The 27,614-nt window shown below is 50.9% G+C and overlaps 1 protein-coding gene across 1 annotated transcript in view; it reads right to left on the minus strand.

Annotated features, from left to right (window-relative positions):
* GABRE (gamma-aminobutyric acid type A receptor subunit epsilon) overlaps positions 1-24,766 on the minus strand; it is a 77,968-nt gene extending 53,202 nt beyond the window's left edge. Inside the window, exons 1-4 of the mRNA XM_075008137.1 lie at positions 24,711-24,766; positions 18,513-18,593; positions 15,575-15,723; positions 15,089-15,156 (exon numbers count right to left, since the gene is read on the minus strand). Of these exons, the coding sequence (XP_074864238.1) occupies positions 15,089-15,156; positions 15,575-15,723; positions 18,513-18,593; positions 24,711-24,766 (354 nt within the window). The remainder of the gene's footprint in view (positions 1-15,088; positions 15,157-15,574; positions 15,724-18,512; positions 18,594-24,710) is intronic.
* Positions 24,767-27,614: the final 2,848 nt, after the last annotated feature.

The following is a 27,614-nucleotide window of genomic DNA, read 5'->3' on the forward strand; positions in this document are numbered from 1 at the left end:
AAATTACCAACATGGATGTCACTGAAAGGAGATAGCCGGAGGGGGATTAGTGTATGTTCTGGTAATAAATGGAGCTAGCTGAATTATTCATTGTGAATAAATTAGCCCTTTCCTCTTGGGGAGCTGATCTGGATTTCTATGAATCCATTTTATGTGCTGCGCTCAGGGACTGTTGAGCTGGACATTTGTTTTCATGGTAGCTGACTGGTCATCTCAGTCACATGGCATTGTTACTAGTCCCTGATTGTCTGATCCAGACTTGTGGTGGGCTTTTTTGTTTGAGAACAACAGGGAGTGGTGATCACTGCATCTTGCTTGCACCTTGATACCAGTGGGGCTGTGAAGAACATCCCTTCCCCAGACACTTGTGTGAACAACAACGATTGACGCGAATGTTCCTGCATACCAACGAATAAGGAGTTGAAGCAAAGAGCTGTTTGCAAACCTGAACAAACAGCTGCAAACGCTTTTGAAAGATCAACAAGCCAGGCTCAGAAGCCAAGGGCCTGCTCCTAAGCTCTCTGAAGTGAAGGAAAAAACAAGCAGTCCTGTAGCACTTTAAAGAATAAATCATTTATTGATTAGGTGGTAATAATAATTTAGTCTACAGAAGAGAAGAGTGAGGGGGATTTGACAGCAGCCTTCAACCACCTGAATGAGGTTTCCAAATAGGATAGAGAGAGGCTATTCACAGTGATGACAGAACAAGGAGCAATGGTCTCTAGTTGTAGTAGGAGATGTCTAGGTTAGATATTCGCAAAAACTATTTCCCCAGGAGGGTGGTGAAGCACTGGAATGCGTTACCTATAGAGGTGGTGGAATCTCCATCCCTAGAAGTTTTTAAGTCCTGGCTTGACAAAATCCTGGCTGGGATGATTTAGTTGGGGTTGGTCCTGCTTTGAGTATGGGGTTGGACTTGATGACCTCCTGAGGTCTTTTCCAACCCTCTGATTCCAATGAGCTTTTGTGGGTAAAAGCCACCTCTTCAGATCTGGAGCAAATAAGAAGAATTGCAGGGGGTGGGGAAGGAAGGAGGAGGAGAAGTTAAAAAGCTGGGCAGGGTGGAAGTCATCTGTTATAAATTAATAGGAAGAGGTGTCATTAATAGAAAGAAGTGGGTCTTACCCATGAAAGATAAATAATAAATGAATTTTAGACTTTAAGGTGCTACAGGGCTGTTTGCTTCTTTGTGAAGCTACAGACTAACATTGCTACCCTGTGAGTCAAAATAAACAGTCCACCTTTTCAGACTGGACAGCATGCGCCACCTCTTCTTCAAATGCACACCCTCTTGTTCGGTCAGATACTAATCCAGTTACGCTGCACGAGCCCAGAGTAATGACTCTGAAATCAGTGGAGTTACATTGTGTGCCCAGGATGAGAATCTGGCTTTTTCTGCTATACACAGTTCTGTAATGTTGCTGTGTGCTGTTATACAAACATCCTTCTGTACCTCAGAGATGGAATATTTGAACGGATGAGTGCTAAGTCAAGTGATTCCTGTTGAGATTGTTTGTTTGTGAAGCACTTGGAGACCTTTCAGGAAGAGAAGAAGAATGTAATTGTAGGATGTTAATATTGGGATAAAACTACCACTATCAATAGATTTATAACTTGCTCAGCACCCTATTATCAAAATACTGTAAAATAAGGTAAACTAGACCCATTTCAGGACTGCAGTCTAGTTTCCTTCCTACTTAATGCAGGCCACCCAATGTAGTCTTGGTAGTCACTCAATAACAAGTAGGATGTCTTTGTCTTCATGTCACGCTCCTATTTATGAGTCCATTGGTGGCTGACCCCCTAGATTCTGGTGCTGCAGGTCTTCTCACAGAAGGGGCAGGTGCTAGTAGCTGTTGGAGAGGCATGGGAGGAATTTTTGCCACTCTTTTCTTCTCTTGCTTCTCTTTGTCTGTGCGGCATCAGGACCTCTCAAGTTGCACCACCCCCTCATGGACTATGCTCTCCACTGGGGATGGTCCTAGGAAAGGTTCTCCCAAGTGTCCACATTAATGTCACGCATTTTTTATGTGCGCCTGCAGCACATCCTTATATCGCTTCTGCTGGTCCCCAATGCTCCTCTGTCAATCCTCCAACTCGGAACACAGAATCTGCTTTGGGAAGCGCTGATCAGACATCTGAACCACATGACCAGTCCAATGAAGTTGTTGGTGAATGATGATGGCTTCAATGGTGGTCATGTTCAACTCTTCTAGGATACTAGTATTTGTGAGCCTGTCCTCCCAGGAGATTCAGGCCAACATAGTATAACTAAGATGTACATATGCCCGTGAGTTTGTATTGCTCCTTTTTAACAGATGAGGAAAAAGAGTTGCAAAGCAATTGACCTGCAGCTTGCTCACCTGATTTAGTGAGAAAGCTTTGGCTAGAACCCAGGATTTCATGTTCTAACTATGACATTCACTGCCTTTAGAGAAGAGTACCCTACAAGCAGCTAAGGGTGCTCCAGTAATGAAATGATAGACTAAACAATGCAAGAGTTTGGTCCTATCTATCTTATCACCCGGAAGAACAGACTTCTCTCAAGCAAGCTTTGTGGAACCAGATCTTCATTAGTAGCAGTCCCTTTTATTAGCTTTAACTTTGAAACCTTCTTTCCCTTACTACTGGAGATTTACATGAAAGCAGTTGGTGGGGAGTTTTCTTCATTCAAGCTGTGCTTATGCTTATCGTTTAAAGTGTGTCCAATGAGGACTTAATTATATTTTACAAGACAACATTTGTAAGTTAATTACCCATCAGCTTATCATGAACAAACATGGGCTTTCCTCCACCCCCCCGATCCATTGGCATTTTCATAAATGCACCATAGATGCAGAGCTAGTCTGCAGCCATTCAAAGCTTGGAAAATACGTTCTTCAGAGTTAATTTAGTTTGCATGCTACTTAGTAACTACTGCAACTAGATACAGCATTATAGATGTAATAAGGCACCACCACTCTTTGCTAGAGTTACAGGGGAGGATTCTCAAAAGCACGTGCCCAGAGATTTAACGGTCATGGGGGTCTGTCCAACTGCTGATGCAGAGATCTGCTATGAAAAATGTACGAGGAAGCAGTCTGACTTCCATTGAAATTATAGGTGCTTCAGTGAGCCAGATTTGGCCCTTGGTGAATTTCACTGGCGTGCTTCTCCATCATGCCTTGTGTGTGGCTGTTTGGACCAGTGCACACAAGATGCTACCTAGTCAGAATGACTGTGTTTCCAGAATTTCAACCAGCTCTTTTGTGGAGCATTGCACTTATGCCATCATGCTCAACACAGCTCTCTGGGGCAGGTGGTCTGTGACCACCAGTTTGTGTCTTTGGCTTGTTCCTTTCCCTTTTCTCATTGCCCTTGCAAATACCATGGAGAAGAGACCATAGTAGTTGTAAGGCCCCTAGGAAAAGGGAATGGAAGAAATAAGTCACTGCTGTGTTCACTCAGGAGATTACAACACGGAGAAGAGTCCCTTTTGCACACTCAGGGTGGCGACATACTCAGGTTTCTCATTGCCATGTCCATTCAACAATTGCGTGGTTTTCTCTGAGCTTCATGTGTTGCCTCTCAGGGGAATGAAGCATTGTGTCTCAAGGATCCAGAAAGTGGAGGAAGCTGAGACAGTCAACTGTGAGGACATAGCGCTCCAGGAAGTTCTCACTGTCTTCTGCTCCCCACTAATGCCCGTAAGAAACATTCTGCTTCCCTCCCATCCCTGTTCACGGACAGTTCATTGACACCCTAGCGTCTGGGACCTGTTCACTCATTAGTTAGTACTGTGTTATCTATTTACCCATAAACACCCCCAGAAGGAAAGTGCTAAGTGCTCCTGACCCCAGTTAACACTGGAATCTAGACCAACAAACCCATCAAACAAAAGAGCTGTAAAATCCTCCAGCAAACAACCACCCTCAGCAAAATGTAATTATCAGAAAATCCCAAGGCTGGAAGAGTCCTCAGGAGTCATGGAGTCCTGCCTCCTGCCCAAAGCAGGGTCAACCCTAACTAAGTCATCCCAGCCAGGACTATGCCAAGCCAGGAATTAAAAACCTCTGGGGATGGATTGTCTACCACCTCTCTAGGCAACGTATTCCAGTGCTTCACCACCCCCCTGGTGAAAACAATGAGCAGTCCTGTGGTACTTCATAGACTAATGGAATTTTTGGAGCACAAGCTTTCGTAGATGAAGACCCACTTCGTCAGATGCCCACGAAAGCTTATGCTTCAAAAATCTGTTAGTCTATGAAGTACCACAGGATTGCCCATTGTTTTTGCAGATACAAACTAATATGCCTGCTCCTCTGACACTTGGCTCCTAGCGAAATAATTTTTCCTAATATCTAACCTAGATCTCCCCCAGTATAACTAAAGACCAGTATAACTTGGTCTGCCATCTGTCACCACTGAGAACAGCCCCAGAACTTCCTGGTTCCTCAGGTCTCCCGCAGAAAGCATTACCACTTCTCCCACTGCCACAACCTCCACCCCTCTGCTGCCACCCCCAAATGGCTGGTCTCATGAACATCCTCAAAGAGAACCACCCATTGCTTTGCAAGGGATCCACAATGAGATCAAAGATTTGAGATTACCGCTGAGGGGATCTGGGCACTCATGTGCCAGCAGGATAACTCGGAATCTAAGCAGGCATCCAAATCCACTAGGTGGCTCTGAAAATGGCAGGCTTGTTTGTGGCAGCTCATTGGGCCAGCTGTGTTCCTGGCCGCTGCCCAATCATTTCTGCACACAGCCCCTGGGGCAGGGCTGTGTCCTGAATCTGGGCGGTTTCGTCCTTTCTGCGTCAGGTGATAGGAGGAGGAGGAGGAGCTTCAGCTGCTCCACTCTCTCCTCCGGGCCTCTCATAACGTGGCCTCTGGCTCTGCCCCTTGTTGCATGTGTGGCCCCATCCTCCGCCAGTCCTTCCTACTGGATGGGAGTGATCTTGGACTCCCACATTTGGGGCCAAATGTTACAGGGCGACCCTGACTTGGGTGTCCTCCAGCAGCTGACACCAGTGGCACCAACATGGCCTGCCTCAGTTTTCCCTCCAGCTGCCCATGCAAAGGTCTATTGTCAACAGCAAATTCAACCTTATATTCACATAGCAAGGTACAGATCACAGATCCTTCATGCCAAGAACAGTTCTTCCACCGCCCCAAAGAAGACCAAAAGGATACGGCAGCAGGTCGTCAATCCCATTCCCAGGTCATCCACCCAAGAGTCATTGAGCATGTGGTTCCAGTTCCTTCAGTCCCACTCTCCAGAGCATCCCCGGCCTGCTTCTCTCCCAGCAACCTTTCACAGCTCCAGCTCAGGCCTCTTGCAACAGGGCTTCCCTCCAACATTTCCCTGCCCAGGCCTCTTTATCTGAATCGAGAATTGTAGAACCCTAGCGCTGGAAGGGACCTCAGGAGGTCATCGAGTCCAGCCCCCTGCCTAAAGCAGGATCAACCCCAACTAAATCATCCCAGCCAGGGCTTTGTCAATCTGGGACTGAAAAACCTCTAGAGATGGAGATTCCACCACCTCTCTAGGCAACGCATTCCAGTGCTTCACCACCCTCCTGGTGAAGTAGTTTTTCCCTAATATCCAGCCTACTCCTCTCACTCTGTAATTTCAGACCATTGCTTCTTGTTCTGCCATGTCACTATAGAGAACAACCTCTCTCCGTCCTCTTCAGAGCCCCCCTTCAGGAAGTTGAAGGCTGCTATCAAATGACCCCTCACTCTTCCCTTCTGCAAACTAAATAAGCCCAGATCCCTCAGCCTCTCCTCATAGGTCATGTGCTCCCTAGTCTTTTTCACTGCTCTCCGCTGGACCTGCTCCAATGCATTCACATCCTTTCTATACTGGAGAGCCCAGAACTGGATGTGATACTCCAGCTGTGGCCTCACTATTGCTGAATAGAGAGGAATAACAACTTCTCTAGATCTGCTGGAAATTCTCCTCCTAATGCATCCCAATATGCCGTTAGCCTTCTTGGCTACAAGGGCACACTGTTGACTCACCCCTTCTCCTGGGAACCTCTCTTCAGAGTCAATGCCTGGCTTCTGCACCCAGCTTACGCCAGCCACACTGACTTTTTTCTGTGCTCCTTGGGGTCGCCGCACAAGCCCCTGCTTCTGAGCAGGATGCCCCAGCTCTCACCATCCCTCCTCACCAAAGCTTTTCCCTAAACTCTCCCACTTCAACTCACTGTCAGAGCTCCCCTTCGGTCTTCTAACCGCTCCTTCCCTCACCAGCTCCCTCGGCTCCTTCTGCCTTTCACCAGGCCCCAGGCACCACTCCCTGGCCTCTTCCTGTCTTCTAGGGCCAAGCTGCTCTCTTCTAAGCCTGGCTGGGAGATAGCTGACCAGCCACAGCTGCACTGGCCACATTCCTCCTTACGGGTAGAGTCTCCTCCTTCAAGCCTCTCTCCTCTAACGTCTGCTTCCCAGACTACCCGAGCTCCCAGTCCAGGCCCTTCCTTCATCTCTGAATACTTGAACTTCCTCCCCCTGACTGATTTCTCCTCCGCTCGTGCTGTCCTCGTGTGTGCCCCTAACACCCTTCCCACTGCTCTTCCTTCTCTACGCCCACACACTGGGTCTGTACAAGTCAATAGGAGTCTATCTGATTGGCATCTGGTGCGTATTCGTATCCAGTCTGCTGTGCCCAGCTGGCCGTTCCCTTGGGGCTCTCAGCCAGTCCTCCTCTGTTTATTCAACCTGCTCATGGTCTCCCCTGCACACATGCCTCCCAGGTGACATTCAAATACTCCCTGGATCATACAGTGATCCTGGGTGTGGGAGTGTCTTACTCTGCTGTGAGGCTGTGATTCATCACACAGGTTAGCGCATCCAGCGACTTGGAGTGCAGGGCAGCATGCCCCAGCAGAGGGACATAACAAGCTTAAAACAATCACTCATTTCTGCTGGACAAGTACATTTCAGGCCCTCCCACATGCTTGACAGCAGTTGCAAAGCCCCTCATTTCCTCCCTGCGTGATCAGTATGTGTCCTAGGACTGGAGTTTAAGCTTATGCACATCCTATGGTGGACCGTGGGGATGCATCAGGATAAATCAATCAGGACAGCAACCACCCTCGTTTGCCAGCCCTGAAGCTCCTCCCCTACACAGAAATGAGCCTGGACTGTCATAATAATGACTCACAAAGACACCTATGAAATTCTTTGCTCAAGGAGAGCTGAGGAAGAAGGTGTCTTCAGTAGAGTCCAGCTAACACCAAAGCCACAAGGTGACCCATCTGGAAATGAATGGTGAAGGGACCTACTGGTGTCCAATCACCATATCTTCCTTCCTTACACAGCATCACCCCCACCTGATTTACCCTGTCCCCTAGCTCACATGGAAACCTTCCCTGCTCAGCTCTGGAACTAAACACAGCTCAGCCAGACTCAAAAGGAGAACAAATGAATCCTTGCCTCCCCCCCCCACCCCCACAAGTCATCAGTTTTGTCTTTGCACAGTGTTGGGCCATGCTGCATTAACAGGTGTGTTGTGAACAAGACACGAGAAGTTGTTCTTCAGCTCTACTCTGCGCTGGTTAGGCCTCAGTGGGAGTATTGTGTCCAGTTCTGGGCGCTGCAGTTCAAGAAAGGTGCAGAAATTGGAAAGGGTCCAGAAAAGAGCAACAAGAATGATCAAAGATCTAGAGAACATGACCTATGAAGGAAGGCTGAAAGAACTGGGCTTGTTTAGTTTGGGAAAGAGAAGATTGAGGGGGGACCTGATAGCGGGTATCAGGTATCTAAAAGGGTGTCATAAGAAGGAGGGAGAAAACTTGTTTTTCTCGGCCTATGAGGATAGAACAAGAGGCAATGGGCTTAAACTGCAGCAAAGGAGAGTTAGGTTGGACATTAGGAAAAAGTTCCTAACTGTCAGGGTGGTCAAACAGTGGAATAAATTGCCTAGGGAGGTTGTGGAATCTCCATCTCTGGAGATATTTAAGAACAGGTTAGATAAGTGTCTATCAGGGATGGTTTAGACAGTACTTGGTCCTGCCATAGGGGCAGGGAGCTGGACTCGATGACCTCTCAACGTCCCTTCCAGTCCTAGTATTCTATGATTCTATGCTACCACTGCTCAATGGTAGTTTGGGCTAGAGCCGCCGCTATCAGGAAGGTACTGCACAAACACCCTCAGAAACAGTTCTGGCTGTGAGGAGCTTACAGTATGCAAACTGACAAGACAGCCAGAGGGTGGAGAAATGATTCTCCATGGTTTCCCCACAGGTCAGTGGCGGAGCTAGGCTCCAGTGTAACTGCCCACAGGCAGATTCGAACCTGGGTAGAACTTTTGGAGCTTTGTGCAGGTGGCTGTACAGTTTGAGCTAAAAGCCAACGTAGGTGTTACCGTAGATCAGCGGTTCTCAACTCGGGTTACGTGTAGCACTGGGGGTACACAAAGGTCTTCTGCAGAGTACATTAACTCAGCGAGAGATTTGCCTAGTTTTACAACAGACAGCATTAAAAACTGAAATCGGCACAAGCTAAAATTTCCTACGGGCAATGACTTACTTGTACTGCTCTCTATACCAGACATGGAAGCACACTATTTCTATTCAGATTGATTTATTTTATAATTATAGGGTAAAAGTGAGAAAATAAGCAATTTTTCAGTCCTAGTGCACCGTGACACTGGTATATTTTGAGGTCTGATTTTGCAAGCAAGTAGTTTGAAATCTTCCCCTTTCTGATTTTCACCAGCTCGGCAGAAAAGCTTTCCCTGGGGTGATGGGCAGCGAGTGAAATTCTAGAGCTACCTCTTTCTGTTGTGCAGGGATTGAGTGGTCTGTTGATTGTTAATAAATAACTCTACATATGAGCCAATAATCAACACACAGATGAGATAGATGGTCCTGGCCATCCGTACAGGATACTGTAAAGCTTGCTTGCATTTTTCCAGCCTGTCTGCCTTCAGCTAGCCACTGATTAATAGTGTTACTCACACGGGATGATTGATGAGCGTGATCTTAAAGTCACACCTAAAGCAGGGCCTTTCTGATCTGCTTTTCATCTTTGAGGAACAAAATAAGTTTTGTGCCTTGATGTGATTTATCATTTGAAGGTTGAACCTGAGATGAATAAGACGACAGCTCCCAACACTGATTAAATAGTGTCACATTGATGGATGAAGGGAGGATTATTATTAATTTGCATTTCCAAAGCACCTCGGAGCCCTACTTGGTGCTCAGGATCCTATTGGACTAGATAATTAACTGTTACAGTATGGCGTTGACAAGAAACCATGGTGTGTCTAACAGTCAATCTTGGTGGAATCTCTAATTCCAGCTGCATATAATCGTCCCCACCACAAGGCATCAGGGAGACGGAACCTGTAAGATGTAACACCAAAAGCACAGACCACTACTACTTCAGCTAAAAGAACAGTCAGCAGCAGCAGTACAAGGCTTTTATCTTCCATGTGGAACAGCCACTAGAAGGGGGACAGACAGCCAAGGTGCTCTAAGCGGCGATATAACCAAGACATTAGTAATTTGTTCTCCGTGTACTTCAGCTTTACATTTAGCAGGAGTGGGGCTGACAGCCTCTGCAGTCCCAGGGTAAGGTGTGTGTGATGCAGAGGCTTGGGTGGAAGGAGCAGGGCCAATGGTAGGCAGCCTTTAGACCTGCCTTGAACATGATGCTGAGTACCCCAGCCCTCAGGAGCCGCATGGAGTGGTAGAGTGACACTTCCATGGCATCTCAAGGAGACCTGGAGCTCCTGGTTGCGGACACTGCTACTGTGGTAGTGGAGGTCGCTGGGAGCGCTGGGCTCCTTGGAAACACAGGACTCCCTTTGCAGTTGCACCCCTTTTCCCCCACCTCCCTCTGGCCTGCTGCTAGCAGAATTGCTTTCAAGCTCAAATGCAGAAGGTCACAAAGTGAGTCTCACACACTGTGCTCTTACAGGCACACTTATTCTTTGTCTAGCTGCTGATTTCCTTATTTGAAATGCAGGTCACCTGGATTGAAAAGTACTCAGTTTGCTCTTTGCATACTGGAAAACAGCCAAATCAGCTCAGGCAACCAGAAAGAGCTCAGAGTTTGGGGGAGAAGAGGGGAAGAGGGTCGTTGGTTAAGAAACAGCAGCACAGAAGAGGTAAAAAAGCAGATGTGAGTGGTTCCTATTAAAACCAGAAGAGGAATGAATTTGGATCAGATATTCAGACGCTTGCGTGGTGTGTTTCTGCCAATGCTACCGAAGATAGTAGCAAAAGAAAGTCCTAATTTCTAGCATGGATGCAAAAAGCAGTCTGTATCTTCTGGACTCTGGAAAGCTAGGAATAGCACAGTGCCAAAGCAGCCTCGTTTGGCCAGGATGGATTGTTCTGTCCCACATCCTTTCCTCACTCCTAAGGAGGAACTACTGCTCTCCTGACACAGAAAAATAAAAATAGAGAATGATAAGGCACCATTAAAAAGGGGTAGAAAATAAGACAGAGAATATTTTATTGCCTTTATGTAAATCCATGGCAGGCCCACATCTTGAAAACTGCAGGCAGATGTGGTCACCTCATCTCAAAAGAGAGATCTTGGCATGGGACAAAGTTTGGAAAAGGACAACAAAAATGATTAGGGGTTTGGAATGGGTGCCGTATAGGGAGAGATTAAAAAGACTGGGACTTTTCAGCTCAGAAAAGAGGTGACTTAGGTGGAATATGATTGAGGTCTATAAAATCATGAGTGGTGTGGAGGAAGTAAATATGGAAAAGTTATTTACTTGTTTCTATAAAACATGAACTAGGGGTCACCAAATGAAATTAATAGGTGGGAGGTTTAAAACAAATAAAAGGAAGTATTTATTCACACAATGTACAATCAACCTGTGGAACTCCTTGCTGGAGGATTTTGTGAAGGCCAAGGCTATAACAGGATTTGAAAAAGAGCTAGATAAATTCATGGAAGATAGGTCCATTAATAGCTAAGATGGGTAGGAACGGTGTCCCTAGCCTCTGTTTGTCAGAAGCTGGGAATGGGTGACAAGGGACAGCTCACTTGATAATTACTTGTTCTCTGTGCTCTTCTGAGACATCTGGCATTGGCCACTGTTGGATACTGGGGTAGATGGACCTTTGGTCTGACCCAGTGTGGCTGTTCCTACATTCAAGTAGATTCGCAGTGGCACAAGTGACAGCTTGGTACCTGTCTGCCACTCAGACTGTTCAAACCTACCCTACAGTCTCGCTGCTTGGAGCTTTTCAAAACTGACTTGAGCTCTTGGGGGCCACAGTTGTGAGGATCCCAGCTTGTGATGTCATAAACTGGGACTGTTCTCAGCCAGCACCGTTAGGCTCACAGTGGAAAATCTTGTCTTCGGGTCCCGGGACAACAGGAGAAGCTGGGAATCCAACTCACAGCTGCCACCTCAGCAGCATGGGCACACACTATAAGACGGCCATGGGGCCAGCTGTGACTGACACAGCCTCAGGGGATGGCTGTGAGAGCTGGCAGCTGCATGCTCCCCAGGTCCCACCCCTTTGCCCTGAATGGGGCATTGGAATGGAGTCCTGGCTGCTGGGATGATTTAGTGCACAAGAAGTTCTGACTGTCAGAGGCTGCAGCTGCGTGAGTCGGTCCAGCTAAAGCCACTTCCCTGCTGCAGCTGTAAAGCTTAATACTCCTTACGCACCATGAGCGCACAGTGCGTGCAACCGAGATTCTCCACAGTCCTGGATCCCAATTTAGAAAAGGACTAAAAATTTGCTCTAACATTTAAAAACAACTTCCCCTCCCAGGTCATGCTCTCAACTCCTGCTGGCACATCCCATCTTCTGACTTAGGTTTCCTTCCTTGGGGGAAGGGCAGAACTTTGGGGAGATGAGGGGGTTGTAAGTGGAAGTCAAAGAGAATAAAGATTCAGCTCTAGGTCTCTGTATCTGCCTCTCTCTCACACACATACTCCAAACAAACTGCTGAGGGTGGAAGGAAGCCACATTGCCCACAGAAAGACTTAAACTACACTCTGGTGCGAAGGACCTGCCTGGGGAGCTCAGAAGAACTTTCTGCCTTAAAAGAGCTAGAAGAAACAGAGGGTGAGTGATTGCGACATAGCGAGATGGAGGACGTGGACATGACACAAGGAAATGGAGCTGTAGCTGCCGTTCCGCTGTCTCTAGCTTCAGACTGAGGCCTTTTGTTTTAGGTGTTCTGCAATTTACTTTTCCAAGGACTCTGCCCCTGTGCAGAAAGCGGCCATTTTGTTCTCTGAGTCACTGCTGCCTGCAGAGGAGATGCACGCACTGTGCTCTCCCAGGGAGACTTGACACGGGTACTCTCACGCAGTTGTCTTCTCCTGGGTAAGATGAAAGCCATTTAGACAAACAGCATGAAGCCTGCTCTTTGTTAAGGGAAATATGGTGGCACTCATGGAAACGCTGAAGAGTGGATTGGTTAGGAGGGAGTAGGAGGCATTGAGAACTCACAAATCTCTCTGCTCACACCTTAAGAGCTGATGTAAAGAGCTGCACCGACAAAGCCATTTGCAGAGCGCAAAGAATGTCCTTAGCCCTAGCAACTCTGCCTGTTCTTGAGGGTCATCTACTGGGTCTTATCTATGAACTGTTAGCTGTAAATACAGGCACAGAGGTCGCCTGTAATAGGGGAGATACATGGAACCAGAGAAGGACCAGACAGGAGGAATGGACATGGAGCAGGAATGGGCAGTATATGGAGAAATACAGAGAATCAGAGTGACTGGTCCTGGTAATTTTTATGATCAAGGATTTTATTCTTTGCTGATTTGCTCAGATCTTACCACATCCCCACACTGTCTCTGAATAGTCTGTTAGGAGCCGATGGCTGGATGCAGTGAGCAATGGATTCTGTCTCACAGCTGAGATAGTGGTAGTGATACTGAGCGACAGTAGGATTTGTTGGGGGTGATCTCAGCCCACCTCAGTATCCCTCTAAGTCCCTCTCAAATGAGGCCTATGTTGCAATGTGCGCAGTGCAGCTCGCAGGGTGCTGCCTTGGTTGTCTGCCTTCACAACGGGTCTATATGGAATGAAGTGAAGCAATTCCACATGGCCGCTGCCCTGCTGTGGTCCTCCACCTCCATGGGAGGTCTTGATGTTCTCATCACCCAGATGTGTAACTTTTACCTGCCTTGAGTGTCTTCCTTGAAAAGCACTGGGCAAAGGGAAACAATGGAACAGGCCCTCTGGATACTAGAAGAAGGACTCTTTCCTTAAGCCTCCCAATGATATCTTCGTTGTTCAAGCGGTGCACAGCCAGGTCCCCATCTGGCCAGCTTGCATGCTGCCATCTGCTGTATACATTTCCCAGGGGCAAACGCTACTACACCTTATCGCTTAGATTGAGAGCTAGGCCAAATGTTTTCATCAAAACTTAAACAAACAAATAATAATAAAAAAAACCCTTAGAAACATCAAGCGGTGGCTCAACTCACAGGATCTCATTTGCAAATCGTCCATTTTTCCCAATGGGAAAAAAAAGCCCAAAAAACAAAAAAGGAAAAGGAAACTGAAAATGATCCAGGTTCTGGTAAAAACTATCAACTTCAATTTGTTTGTTGTTAGAAAAAAATCAAATCTCATTTTCAGGAAACTCCCTTCTCCTCATTCTCCCAAATATTACTGATAACGATTTTCAAAACCTGGAAAAGTTTCAGTTTGTTTCTTTCCTGAGCACCTGAATGGACGTCATGAAAAGGTGTTGGGGGAGCAGAAATTTAAAAAAAAAAAAGTCATAAAAACTGGCATTTTCCAATTCCCTATTGTTAGTTTAGACACCTACTGGGGCAAGCAGCACCTTTCTGTTATGTGATTTTGCAGGGCATGGTGCAATGTGTTCCTGGCTCTTGTGAGAGCCTGTACATGCTAGTGCAATTAAAAGCTACGCCTTAATTAATGCTGCTCAGTCTGATCCATCCAGATCTCATGCATGACAGCCTACAAGCTCATACACCCATGTTTCACACTGTGATTCCATTACCATAGCAACCAGCCTCAGGGTGTACATTGCTATCTCCTTGTGAATTACACTGCTTTCTCCAATGCAGCCTAACGTCTCTTTGTGACAAGGTGTCACCCCAGCAGCCCCAGGGCAGGTCTCCAGTCCGAAGGGTGCTCAGACAAAAAGAGGACAAAGCATCTCCCTTCCCACCAGGCTGTGGGAAGCTGTCGCACAAAGAGGTCTGTTCATGCATGGAAGGTTGGAAAGACAACAGCATCGTTCACCATCTGAACATCCTTTGTCGCTTGTGAGGCAGGATTATTTATCCCAGCAACAGGCAGAAGGGGGAGCTGGTGTAATGGGGTTCACTCAGCTCCAGATGGGGACATGTGATCCGCTCTTGTTCAGTCAAAAGCCCCTTGCCCCACTCTCACCCTGCAGGACATGGGGTACTTTCTCTTCTTCTCTCGGGTGCACTCGACAGTGAGCCCCCAGGCCATCTCAGCCAGTCATCCAAGCCAGGTCCCAGTCTGGGCTACCTCCCCAGTGGAACCTGGACCCACTCACCCAGAGGTCCCAGCCCCAGCACCCCAGGGCTGCACCACCTCAACCCTTGCTGCTCTTTCCTTGGGTTTCTTCTCCACAGCTCCTCAATGAGGGTCAGGATCCCACAGCTCATGCACCCTGCTGGGTCTCCTCCTAGCCTGCAGCCTCCGTCAGCATCCGGGCATTACACAAGCTGCTCTGGCTCAGCTGGGCTGCATCAGCCCTTCCCATACACCTTAGCAGCCCTGCTTGTCCTCCAGGTGCAGCTTAGTTAATTGGCGCTCATTTGAGCTACCTTATCCCCTTTGGGATGGGTGTGTGTCTCATCACACCTGGATCCAAACCAGCCTTGGGTATGATTGTGCAGAGCTGGAGCCCCAGAGGTAAAGTTTTGGAAGCCCCAGACCTGCCTGTCTCCAGCTGGGCTCGCCCAGGGCTCCTGGCATCTCTCGCCCGCAGAAGGGGAAGGCTGCCTGGACCCCTCGGTGGAAATGCTATGACGCACAACCCAGGGGATGGCAATGACTCCGGGGCATTTCCGGGGGTGGGGAGCCTCAGTCAAGAGCCTGAATTCCCCGTTCTCACTCCTCCCCCTGTCCCTGGGGCCTGGGGCCGCTAACGCTCACCATCTGGATGACGGAGACTGGTCCGATGCTGTTGACGTAGATATCCACATCGATGAATGTGGGCTTGACTGGAGAGAGAATGAAAAGGATGTGAGTGAGATGGGAGCGGGGAAGTGTGTCTGTGGGGGGAGAGGGAATGGGCAGGTACAAGCTGAAAGCCCGTGTACTGAGGGCTCGGAGGCCGTAAGAGAGCTGGCAGGGCACTGTTGTGAGGAAGCTCACATCACTGTGTTCCTCCCTAGCTGCTGCTGCTGCTAAGGCACTGCTGTAAGGAAGCTCACAGCACTGGTTCCCCCTGCCCTCTAGTGGGTGTTGACAGGGCACTGCTGTGAGGAAGCTGGTACTGTGTGGAAAAAACCGGGCTTTTCCTGGGAAGTGATCATGGAGACCTTCCTCCCTCCCCACACACCCAGGGCCCCAGAACTCTTTTCTAAAGCCTGGAGAGGTGGCAACGCCTGAGGCCCAGATTCAGCCGGGAGCACTTACTGCCAATGTCGGGCCTCAGCTTGTTGTCGTAGTTCTTCAGCAGGGAGTTGAGGATTTGTGTGGCATCCGTCTCCTGTGCTTTGGGGGTCAGGACCCAGGTTTTATTGATGCTGAGGTAATCATAGTCGTACTCCTCCAGGCTTTCCGTCCTGGATTGAACAGGCAAAGAATAAGTGAGCTGATGCCAAGGCTGTCGGCCATCATGGTGCGCTACAGGGACAGAGCAGGGCTGCGGCATACACCCGCCTTGGGAGCTGTCTGTCTCAGGCGCTCCAGGTCCTACCTCAGACAATGCCCAGCATTGTCACTGCAGCCTGCGGCAAAAGGTAGAACAACTGGAGTACAGAGGGCAGCTGGATTTCCTGCTCTGGCCTTTCTTCTTTCCCTCACTCCAAAGTCAGCTTGAGGCAGGGTAATGTGCTCAGAGAGAAAGGCCAGAATCCTTCCTTGCTACTAGGTCAGGAGGTGCCGCAAAGGGGACAGAGGGTTCCACACCCCGCTTTGCGCCACTGAGGAGCTCTGGCTCTTCCTGGAAGGGGAATTCCCTCCATCCTCCTGGAGCCACACATCCACGTGCCTTCTGCTGGCTTGTGCCGAGCAAAGCGTAGCCCTGCCCGGAGTGAGAGCATGGTGTCCTAGCCACAAGGAGACCCGCACCTCAGACCCCTCTTGTCTTGTCAAGTCCCTCCACTGCCAGAGCTGAGGCCTGAAGCTGTCCTCAGCCCCAGGTTGGAGCCACATGATTCACCTCCGTGGCCGAGCAGGCTGTGCATGGCAGGCCTCTAGCATTCACCGCAGTTACCTCAGCAGGGCTGATTTAGGCTCTGTTCTCCTCGCAGCCCTGATGTAGTTAGTTGACCCACCAGCCTTCTCGAAGCCTTATCGACTTACAATAAAAGCATTTAAGGGACAACAGGCCCTAAGGGAGTAAAGCAGAGTGTGGGCATGTCTAGCTTACCAGGGGCCTAAACAGCTTTCACACGGGGATCCTGCCAGATCCCTCAGAGGAGATCCACCCATAATCCCCAAGGCCTGGCTGGCATAGTTTGGCCCTGTCACTCAGAAAACATTTCTCTCCATATGCCCCTTGAAAAGCTGCTCACTTCCAGGCCTGGCAAAACAAGCTTGCCTCTTCCTTGGAGACAGGGCCCTGGAAGCTAACAGCATTGCTCCACTCGCTTCCAAGTGGGGGTCAGGCTGCCTTTATCAGAGCTGCTCCCTGACTTTCCTGTATGCTTTCCCACAGCTCCCTACTAGCTCAGATCGATAGTCATCCAGGAAGTTCTAATAAGCCCTAGTAGTTACACGGACCAGGTCTGGTCCTGACACTGTTCAGTCCACCTGCACACCTCAGGACTGAGCAATAACGAGGGACCAATTCCAAGCCCACATGCCGACTTGTAGGGATGGCTGCTAGTTGCCCATGTGAGTTGGAGTTCTCCCAAGGCAGGCTTCTGAAACTCTCCGCCCTTCCCCTGCATTCAGAGGTGCAGGCGTCTCTGTTAGCAAAGGATCTGACCCACTTAGCTGCCCGCCTGCCTCTGTATTTTCTGTACTTGCACAGCGCGGCGGTAGCATGCCGCCTGTCTCACCACTCGTTATCCTTTCGCATGATGGCAAAGGAGGCTTGTCTGAGTTCATTAGGGTTCATTTTCCTATCTAAGCAGCGACCGTGATTGGATTAGGTTGTATGTTGTGCCGCTGTTTGCTTTATAAACATGCCCAATTAGAAGAGGCAAAGAGTGAGGCAAAGATTGTTGTAACAGGAACAATCAGATCACCTGCTTTGACTAGCTGAGCTGTAGGCCACCTACCTAGGTAGTTGGGAGAAGTCCTGGGCCACATACAGCCCAGCAAGTATAGGCTGGAGTAAGTTGCACACGTCCTTCTGCTAGTCCGGTGTAGCTTAGGGTGGAATAACCCAAAGGAGAGCTAGGAAACCTGGCCTCAGGTCTCTCCAGCTATTGGCGCCCAGCCTTTGTGTGGGGGCGGTTCACAGCAAGGCTGTCAGCAGGGGACTCAAACCAGGAGTAACCCAGGGCTATAGCTAGCCTTCATCTTAATGTTCTCTAGCCCCTCTGGCAAGGGCAGCCTTGACCAGGTCACACTAGGGACTGAACTTAAAAGGCAACAGGCTGAGCCACCTGGACTAATGGTCCAAGTGCCACAACAACAAGGCAATAGCTGGCCCACAAATCTCTCTGCCTGGGGTCACTGCTGGAGCCTCATATGCAGGCTCATAGATGGGGGAGGAGAGCAAAGGGGGCAGTTGCCATGGGACCCAGCCTTCCAAGGACGCCTGAATCTCCAGCCACCACTGCTAGTTCAGCTGCGACGCCGGTGGCCAAAGTTCCAGGCCCCTTGAAGTGCCGGTAGCGCCACTCTGCTGCTCTGTGCAGCTGTGGGGAGCCCAGGGCCGTGACTGCCCTCAGCCCCGCCCCTTCTGCCCTTGGCCCCACCCCTTCTGGGGTGCAGAGCCAGGCCCGCCTCCCACTTTCCACGGTGGCGGTCAGACCCACTGCCCGTATGCTGTATCAGCGTGGGTCATCTGAGGAAGGGGGTCTTACCCACAAATACTCATGATGGGGTTACAGGACAGCTTGCTATTCGTGAAGCTGCAGACGAGCACGGCTCCCCTTGGTAATAGAGGCCTGACAGCTACCTCAAAGACTGAGCAAACAGGGCACCAGGAGGCCGTGTCTGTGCACCAAGCCACACGCACAGCTGCTAATGGAAATGTCATCCGGCAAACTCTTCGTGATCACACCCAGCCAGTGGGTGTTCTGTGGGCCGGGAGGAGCCATCCCCTCATGCCCAAGCGTTTCTGACTGGCAGCTTGTCACAGGTACAACCCAGCCCCCGTCTGTCTCCTGCAGAGGCGGGGGGAGGCTGGATCCCTGCTCCTCACAGGAGCCGGTGGAAATGTCAAACCACTCACCTCTCAGCAGCCGAGTAGCGGGTGAGCAGAGGGAAGCAGTCAGAGCTCAGTGAGGAGCTGGCGGGGGAGGCTGTCAGACACCTGGCAAGGACAACCCCCCCGTATGGCAAACGCTGTCAGTGACACCGTCCTTCCCTGCCCTGTGAACAGCCCCAGCGGCGCGGGTGACAGCGATAGATGCACGCTGGTTTCAGGGTGGAGTCAGGCAGCCCCTCCTCGGGCAGCGCTTGGCATTAGTGCACAAGGAGGCGGCGTGGTTTGCTGTGTGCCTGGGACGTTAAGTGTTGCTCTTCTCAAGTGGACGCGCGCTGTGTTGACAGGGATGGACACAACAAACAGCTCCCGAACAGCCAAAGCCTCTGGGGCCAGGTCTCCCACGATGCTCAGGGCTAGATTTTCAAGGGCTCAGCGCACCAATGAACTGAGCTCTTCTTCAAATCCAGTCTCCTTCTGGTGAGCTGAGCCTCTCCTAAAATCCCAGCCCTAGCAGCTATGCAGCGTGGGGCAGTCTGACTGGGAGTCGGGAGCTTTCTGTTCCGTTCCTGCCTCTGCCACAGCCCTTTACCGCCCTCCTGTCTGCCTCCGTTTCCCCACCGGCACGAGCTGGATGCTACTTCCACACCCTTACAAAGTGTCTCCAGCAGTGTGAAGTCATAGCCCCAGCTTCGTGCTCTGTGTTGTTTACCTCACAGGCAGCGACAGCGCAAGCTTCCCTGCATGCTGACAGCCAGTGTGTCCCATCCCTGAGCTGGCCGGCCTGCTTGGGTAACTCTACACTCATTGATCATCCAGCACTGCTGCGATTAGAATGTAGCGTCAGGCAGGGATGAGGGTCCATAAGAACCTAAGAACGGCCACAATGGGTTAGACCTTAGGCCCATCTAGCCCAGCATCCTGCCTTCCAACAGATGCCAATGCCAGAGGCTCCAGAGGGAACGTACAGAACAGGACAGAGGCTAGGGACACCATCTCTAACCATCCTGCCCAATAGCCATTGATGACCCTAACCTCCATGAATTTATCTAGCTCTTTTTGAACCCTGTTAAAGTCTTGGTCTTCACCAGGCTATTTTTGGGATGTGGACATCTGTCTACCAGGAAGGAGCCCAGGGTAGATACGTGGTACTGGACAGTCGTCACCACTTTTAAGATGTCAGTGGAGTGGTGTAAACCTCACCCATCCCAAACTCCAGGGTCAGCTGGGCAGACTTTTTCAGATCAATTTTTAATTTGCTTCAAGAAGCAGTTTCGGGTTGTGAATGTGGGTCAAATTCAGCAGTTAGTTTTGGCCAAAAAGTGAAAGATTTTTTTGCCTTCAACCTAAAGTCAAACTGTTTCATTTCTACTTCCCATTTGGAAATGTATAGAGTCATTTCTATGAGCAGGCAAGCAAGCAAATGGGTAAACAAGCCCACTAGAAAAGGAAACAAAATGAAAACACAAATAATTCTACTGTCTCGGGATGCATGAAGTCTTTTGTTTGCTCCAAAATCAAATGAAACAAATGGAAAAAGCTGTTAGTCACCCAGCTCTCTCCCAGTGTACGTCCACACTGCAGCGTAAGCCCGGGGTTAGTAGAACTTGAGTAGCAGCCCTGGGTTTGTTATTCTGGGGCCAGGGTAGCTAACACTCTATTGTAACCCAGGTTAGGAATCGTCCCAGCCTGGGGCTCCAATTTCTTCCCTGCATTATGTAGGCCTGAGTCCAGTCACTCACATCCCAGACTTCCTAGAGCCCTCCCAAAACGTGACCATGTGAGGCCTGTGTTCATGGCGAGGTGTGGGAAGTGTGACCTCCATAGGACAGCCCATGGGATTGTGGGATATTTCTGGTGGGCTCCCAGAGCGCAAGTCCAACATAGCGCTTTCTGCACTGCAAAGCAATAGAGCTTGGCGTTTCAGCTTGGGTCAGGCTTGGGCCCTCCATCTCTGCAGGGTTCTGTATCAAAGACCTAGGTTCCTGGGACTGGTGTGTAGACAGAATGGGGGTGAGACTTGAACCTGAGTTCACACCCTGGGCTAACACTGCAGTGTGAACGTCCCCTAGGTGTCCATGGGTGGCCACCGCCTCACTCTGTTGAACTCTTGAGCCATCTGGTTGGGGGCCTTCCTAGACAAGTGAAATTATCAAGCACTGGGTTCTCCATTCTGATATACGTACCAGTGCCACCAAAGGTCTGTGCTGGGTAGGATAAAAGTCTCTGTAAGGCCGGACGTGGGCAGAGAGGAAGAAATCAGCAGCCTGGCCAGTGTCAGCCCAGTGCTGAGGGGACACCTTGAATCAGGACTCTCTGCAGGATGTTAACCCAGGTATAGGCTTTCCTTCATCAGGGATATAGAAATGCTTCCCACGACTATGTGCCTCACCCCCCAAGTTAATGGGGCAGGCAGAGCAGCATTTTGTATGTACCTCGGTGACCTCATGGTGGGCTCTGACATGCAGGCAATGAGAATTCCCTGGAGAAGGGAACCTCATAGAGGGGTGAGCATCTCAGATACCAGGCAACCTAAGCAGCCCTTTAGAAGAAGCAGCAGCTCCTTAACGGCTGCCAACATTGGTCTTCCCCGAAGACGGGCCCTGGAGGCACCTTGGGTAAGATGAGGTCCTGATCTTGGAAGATGGGCTGGGAACCTGGCGATTCTCACTCTGCTCTCTCCCCTGGCAGTCACTGTCTCCGGCCCCACACGCTCCAGGCTTAGCTGAGAGCTGTTCGGAGGTGGGACAGAGCTGGCTGGATGGAGTACCCCGAGTCTCTTCGGCGGACGGGATAGAGGTGCTGTTGTGCAGACAAATGGCTGGGGGAGGGGAGACAGGCCAGTTGATGGGGTGGGGCTTCCCCCTTCGAGGTGTGGGCAGATGGAATTAAAACCTCCAGATAACCCTGCAACCTTCCAACTGTCGCACTCAGTCAGTGCAGCTGTTACTTGAGACCCTAAAGCCGAGCTGCCAGGATGCACAGTCTCAGCCTCAGAGGACATGAAGCGCCACAGACTCACACACTAGTACCAGGAATTTCACTCTCCACCTGTGCACTCAAATTCTAGGGCAAGCTGCACAGTAAGCAGCACGGTTGGACACACTAGCAGTGCCAGAGTTCGAGCCTCCAGCCTCAGAGTTCAGTAGGATCTGCACATTAGTGCAATTGCACGGGGGGGTGAAGATCCATGCACTAGTGCAAATGCACAGGGGTTCATGTGCCTGTCCCGGGAACCCCAGCAAAGCAGCCCAGCGGCACACCGCGATCGGAATTCATGCTCCCAGCCCCGGAGTGCATTTGTAATGGGATTTGGTCGGGTTTAAGTCGGCTTATTCTGCCAATTAGCTTCAGCCAGTAAAATCCTTCTTCCCCCGAGCCTGAGGGGTAATGATCTGCTGACAACATGTTCTTTTCCCGATCCAGCCATTAAGCTCACCAGCAGGTTAGGAATAGTAAAATCTCCAAAGCCCTGTGTGTGAGGCTTTCGGGGCTGTTTACAGGAAAGCTTTACAAGGAGCTGGCTGCGGGACCAGGTCCTGATTGCCCCTCACAATGCCTCACGCTGCAGCACCCCACTGGAATGGGAATCAAGGGCTCAGGAAACAACAGGGACATGCCAGCCTGGAGAGTTTGTCAGAGAGGAGGGCTGCCTCCATCCTGGTTCCCCCTTCCTTCTGCAGCCGTGGGGTAGGGGGCCCATCCAGGGATGCCCAGGCTGCTTTCTGATCACAGCTGGCCACCCTGCATGCTGGAGACATGTGCTCCCTCCTGCCATGCTGGCAGACTGTGCCTGCTTGGAAGTGGACCCTGATCCACCAGAAAGGGGCAGGCAGAAATGCAGAGCCTCCTTGACCTAGGTCTATTATCCTGCCAAGCACTATCCTCCCTCATTCCCTTGCAGAGGGTGGGAATGTCTGGCACTCTCAGCCAAAGAGGAGACACATCTGCAGGAGATTTGAGCAGCAAAGATGCAAACAGAATCGAAGGCAAATGTTTTTCTCACTCAGCATGGGAGTTAAAGGGATTTTCACCAGCCGAGGATCCCGGCCAATGGCTAAAAGCATCATCTGGATTCCAAAACAAACCAGAAGAGAGAGAGAACAGGGAAACAAAGACAAAAAGGCACTGTAACAAGACTGGCAGCACCAGGAAAGCTGCATCTGCTCTGGGCAGGGGCAGTGTCTTTTGTCTAAGGTTCTCAAGGCACTTTACCAGGGGGCGAAAGGGTCAGAACTCTCCCCATTTCACAGGCAGGGAAACTGACACACAAAAAGGAAGAGGGACTTGTCCAAGGTCATGGAATGAGCAGCTCAGGAGGGCCAAGAACTGGAGAACTGTCACACTGGGTCGGACCATAATCCACCTAGCTCAGCACCCTGTCTGCTGAGAGACCCCACTGCCAAATGCTTCAGAGGGACCCAAGCAGAGCAATCTATACAGACTTCCATCCTCTGTCACCCACGCCCAGCATCTGCCACACAGAGGATTAGGGACATTCAGATCGGGGACTTGCATCACTGACCCTTTTGGCTAATAGCCACTGAGGAACCTGCCCCCCAGGAACTTACCTAGTTCTTCGCAACATCCCTGGGCAGCAAACGCCACAGGTTGACTCTGCGTTGGATGAAGACCTACTGCCTAGCGTTCCTTTTCAACCTGCCGCCTGTAGGTGAGCCCTGGCTCTTGTTTGGTTGGAGTACAGACTAACGCAGCTACCTGTCTGGTACTATCCTGACTCTTGTGTTATGTAAAGTGGTAAGTGATGGGGCCTTATTCACTTTCTTTCCATTTATGGTTTATGGGCCTCTCTCTGATCCCCCGCCAGTGTCTCTCTTCTAGGCTGAGCAGTTCCAGTCTTTTAAATCTCTCCTCACATAAAAGCTCTTCTAGACCACTAATGGTTTGTGTCTGGAGATGGGGTGATCCAATCTGCCTCCAGTACTCAAGGTGTGGGTGTACCAGGGATTTTGATAGCATCATTCAGATATTTTCCATTTTCTATCCCTCTCTTAGCAGTTCCTAATATTCTGTGAGCTTTTTCGACTGGCGTTGCCTCAAGCAGTTGTTTTCGGAGAACTGTCCACTAGGACAATGAGATCTCCACTAATTTAGACCCCATCATTTAGTATGTTCAGTAGGGTGGTGTTTTCCAAGGTGCATTGCTTTGCAGGCACCGGCATGCAATTTCACGTGCCATTTTGTGGCCCTCGTTCAGATCTCCTGACTCCCCACCCTCTGCATAGCATACGGGAGCAAGCCACAGCAGGAAGGTAAAGGCTTCTCTGCAGCATACTGCTGCAGGTGGTCGCAGGCAGGCTGCTGGAGCCGGGGAGGACATGCGCTGCTTACCTATGGTTCAGAGCAGCGGCAGGTTCTGCAAGCACACAGAACACAGGGCTGAGGGAACTGGAACGGCAGATGGGCAGAGTAAGCGTGGCACATGGGTCTGGGGGGCAGCCTGAAATGCCAGGGCTGGCTGGGGAGGCCATTTCCACCCCAGCTGGAAGCCAGCGCCAGAAAAGAGATGAGAAAGCCCACTGTGGCTTTGGGGACAGACAGCAGGGCTACTGCTAACCCCTGACTGACACAGCCACCTCCAGGTGCCCCCAGGGATCATCTCCTTCTTATCCACTGCACGCCTGGGCCCTCTCCAGGGAGTCTTGAACTAAGGGAGGGGGACGAGCTGTTCCTTGTGGAAAAACCAACACTCGGCTCCTGCGCCTTGCAAAGTGGAGAGCAGCTGTTAGCTAAGATGGGCTCTGCGAGCGGCTATGCCCCGTTTGAGAAGATGCTGAGAGAAGGGATTGGCCCAAGGTCACCCAGCAGGTGAGAGGGCACAGGGAGAACGCAGGGCTCCCAATTCCCGTGCCAGCTGTCTAGGGGCTGGATGCATCCCTGGTTAATTGCTCATCCCTCCAAGCCTCTGCCTGGCTCTCCAGACTACTTTTAATGTGCTTTGAGTCCCTCCCCTCCAGGACCCAGAACTGGTGGCTCAGTCCCAAAGGTCCCATAAAGGTTCTTTCGAGAACTCTATCTCCACCTGGCATGGACGGACCAAGCACGGCCCAGACAAGCAACTCTGCCTACAAAATACAACTGGGCTCAGTGGGCGCAGACAGGCGAGCATCTCAGGATGCCAGGGAGAGGGTGAGGGCACTGCTGTCAAATCCAGCTGCTCTTAGGGACTGGGGGAGGTGTATTAGCCGAAAGCAGGGGTCTCACCTTATCTGCAGGGCAGGGTAGATCGTCAGGTACATCAGGAAAACTTTCCCAGACATCTTAAATGCACGAACCAGGTGATCCCAGGGAAGCACAGTGTCCACATGCAGAGAGGGAACTCCGGGTGGCAGGGCTGCAGTTTGATAGACTCCTTTCTATCCAGTATGCTGGGGGACCCTGGGGCTCCCCTCTCTGCTTCCCGGTCTGCCGCAGAGGGGGGCCAGCTCTGCCCAGGTGTGCTGCAACTGGAGTCTCTGTGAAGCAGGACAGAAAACACTTGTAGCACCCAAACCCCAAGCAAGGGGGTGGTCCAGGAAAATCCAAGTTCAGAAGGAGGAGGAAACCGGACGCTGCTGCCTGTGATTTGACTCCTTGGCCTCCAGCAAGTTTAGTGGCTTTTCTTCCATTCCCTGCCTGCCCGGGCACCGCCTCGGTGGCTTTCAGCTTCAATGTCCAAGCTCCCTCTTCTCCATTGTCCCAGCTCACCAGCTGCGCCTCTGCCCGGCAGACAGGTGCAGAGATCTGTGTGTGCGCACCACCAGCCCCACCGGTTGCTATTGCAGGCGAGAATATCGAAAACCTCTTCTCTTTCCGGCTCGTTTCCCCTGCTCCTCTCTCTCTCTCCTGCTTCTGTGTTTCTCTCCCCACTTCTCTCTCCCTCCCTCTGGCTTTTAATCCTCCTGTTCTTGTCTTTTTGGGAAGAAAGGTCAAAGTTGGGCATTTCTTATCCTACTCCTTGGCAGGAGAGGAGCAGAGGCAGTGAGCGGGAGACTGGCAGGGAAGGGAAAGATGCTCCTAGTTCTCACTCAGGGTCCTAGCTCCCTCCTTTTTAGTGCAAGGGATTGTGGAGCACCTCCTCTGCCCCAGCAGGGCAAGGGTTAACAGCTTCTTCTGGCTCCCATCTCAAAGGGAGAAAGATTAAAAAGAAAGTTCAGCTGCTTGGCTGACAAAGGCTGTAGCCAGAAATCAAAGGGAAATGCCTATTTGTGTGTCACCGAGTTACCCAACGGAAGCTTTTGGGAAGGAGCAAACTGGACTTCATTAACTCGTGTAAAGCTCTCGTTCTCCGCCTTCCCCTAACGAGACACGACAAGGTCGTCGCTCGTTAATCACATTGCTGCTTCCGACGACACGCAGTAGTGTGTTAGGTGCTGGGGAGCGAGGCAGCCGCTAGCTAAAATGGGCCAGGAGCAAACGCCAGCAAGGCCCAGCAGGGCAGGGAAGAGGAGTCGGCCTCGCACCCAGTGCATTGTGGGTGCCAGAGTGCTATAAAGCATAACCTGTCGCTGCTGCCTCCGGCCGGGGGGGTGAACCTCTCAGTGGACAGGCCCAGCGTTAGCCCCAAGCATGGGAGTCCCACTGAGGCCGGTGGGCCTTTCTTTCTCGCCCAGTTGGGATCCTGCCTTCTCAAGTGCATTCGGAAACCCACCCTGTGCCTCCCAGAGCAACCCAGGCCACCAGGCAGCACATCACAACCCTCCATTGCCAGGATGCTATCTGAAACTTGACCTTGGTTATTCTGCTGGGACCACCGCCGGACATGCTGAGCAATCCTGTCTCAGCGTGGCTGGATCCTCCCTCGGTTTGCTGCCGTCGGTCTTCTCCTTCACCTCTATCGCCACTCTGTGCTGGAGGTGCGACTGCCAGCCCCAGGAGACGAACCCATGCTGGCTCGGATGAAGCCAGGGTGGTAGGACTAGAGGCATAACTACAACAGCATCAGTAGCAGGGGGCTCCCCACTCTGCGTACGATCCTACCCACAACCGTAGGCGTGTACTTGGGTGGCTAGCCCCTCCCACTGCTAGGCGATGGTTTTTAACGCACTAGCTGGAGCAGAGCTAGCAGGGGGATGTGTTCTGGAGCCGGGAATCACATCTCCGGCTGCTGTGATGCCCAATTCCAGCTGTTACCCTTAGACTGTAAACACTCAGGAGCAGGGCCCAGCTCTTGTTCTGTGTTCGTCCAGCGCCTACCCAGTGAAGCCCTGTCCTGGGATAATACTGCGAAATAACTGATGCTGTTCTGTTGGGGGATTTGCCGCGCAGGGAGACAGTGCTACTTTGTGCAGACCTCAGGAAGGGCCACTAGAATATCAATTAGACCATTGGAAAAAAAAAAACATATCCTTGGGAGACCTGTGAGCTCATCCCAACTTTGTCACTGATTGAGTATGAGATCCTGGGCAAGTCACCTCACTGCGGGGCCTCTGTGGCAGTGGTCTCTGTAAGCTGAGCACCTGGGCAGCTGCCCAGGAGAGATGCAGGTGATCTGGGTTTACTTCAAGGCTCTGCCACCTATTCCCTGGGTGACATTGGGCACATCACTTCATTTCTCAGCATCTCACTCTGTTAGGTGCTGGTAAAGCTTCCTTTGTTTAGCTTGCAAAGAGGAGAGGCTAATGTTGGGGTGCAGCCCCTCAGCCCAGTGGGACCCTCATTTCTGACAGGACTTTGGGCTGCTACCAGTGAAGGAGAGTGAGACATGTGTGGCCAGTTTTGCAAGGCCGGTCAGGAGCCAGGCAGCCATTACTGACACTTACCACACTCACCTTAGTCTGTGAGGCATCTGCTTCTTCCACAGCAGTATCCAAGGGTGGAATAAATTTTGTTCTGTGCACCAAGGCATGTGTGGGTGTGCACCACCCATAGAAACACGCTATCAGCTGTGTGTGATTCGTTCCATCAGGAACCATCGCAGTGAAATTCGTTTCTCAGGAGCTCCAGGATGGACTGTTCTTGTATTCTGGTTATCGGCACATTCACAGCAGCCTGAGATAAACGGGTGGGGCCTCCAGGTGCTAACACCAGGAAGAGACCAAAGCTGCAGTGCTTTTGTGTGTGTGTGTGTGTGTGTGCGCGCGCGCGCACACGCACGCTCATGCACGTGCCAAAGGCTCTCGACACTCC

The sequence above is a fragment of the Carettochelys insculpta genome, chromosome 13 (assembly GCF_033958435.1).
Source record: "Carettochelys insculpta isolate YL-2023 chromosome 13, ASM3395843v1, whole genome shotgun sequence".
NCBI classification, from domain to species: Eukaryota; Metazoa; Chordata; order Testudines; family Carettochelyidae; genus Carettochelys; species Carettochelys insculpta.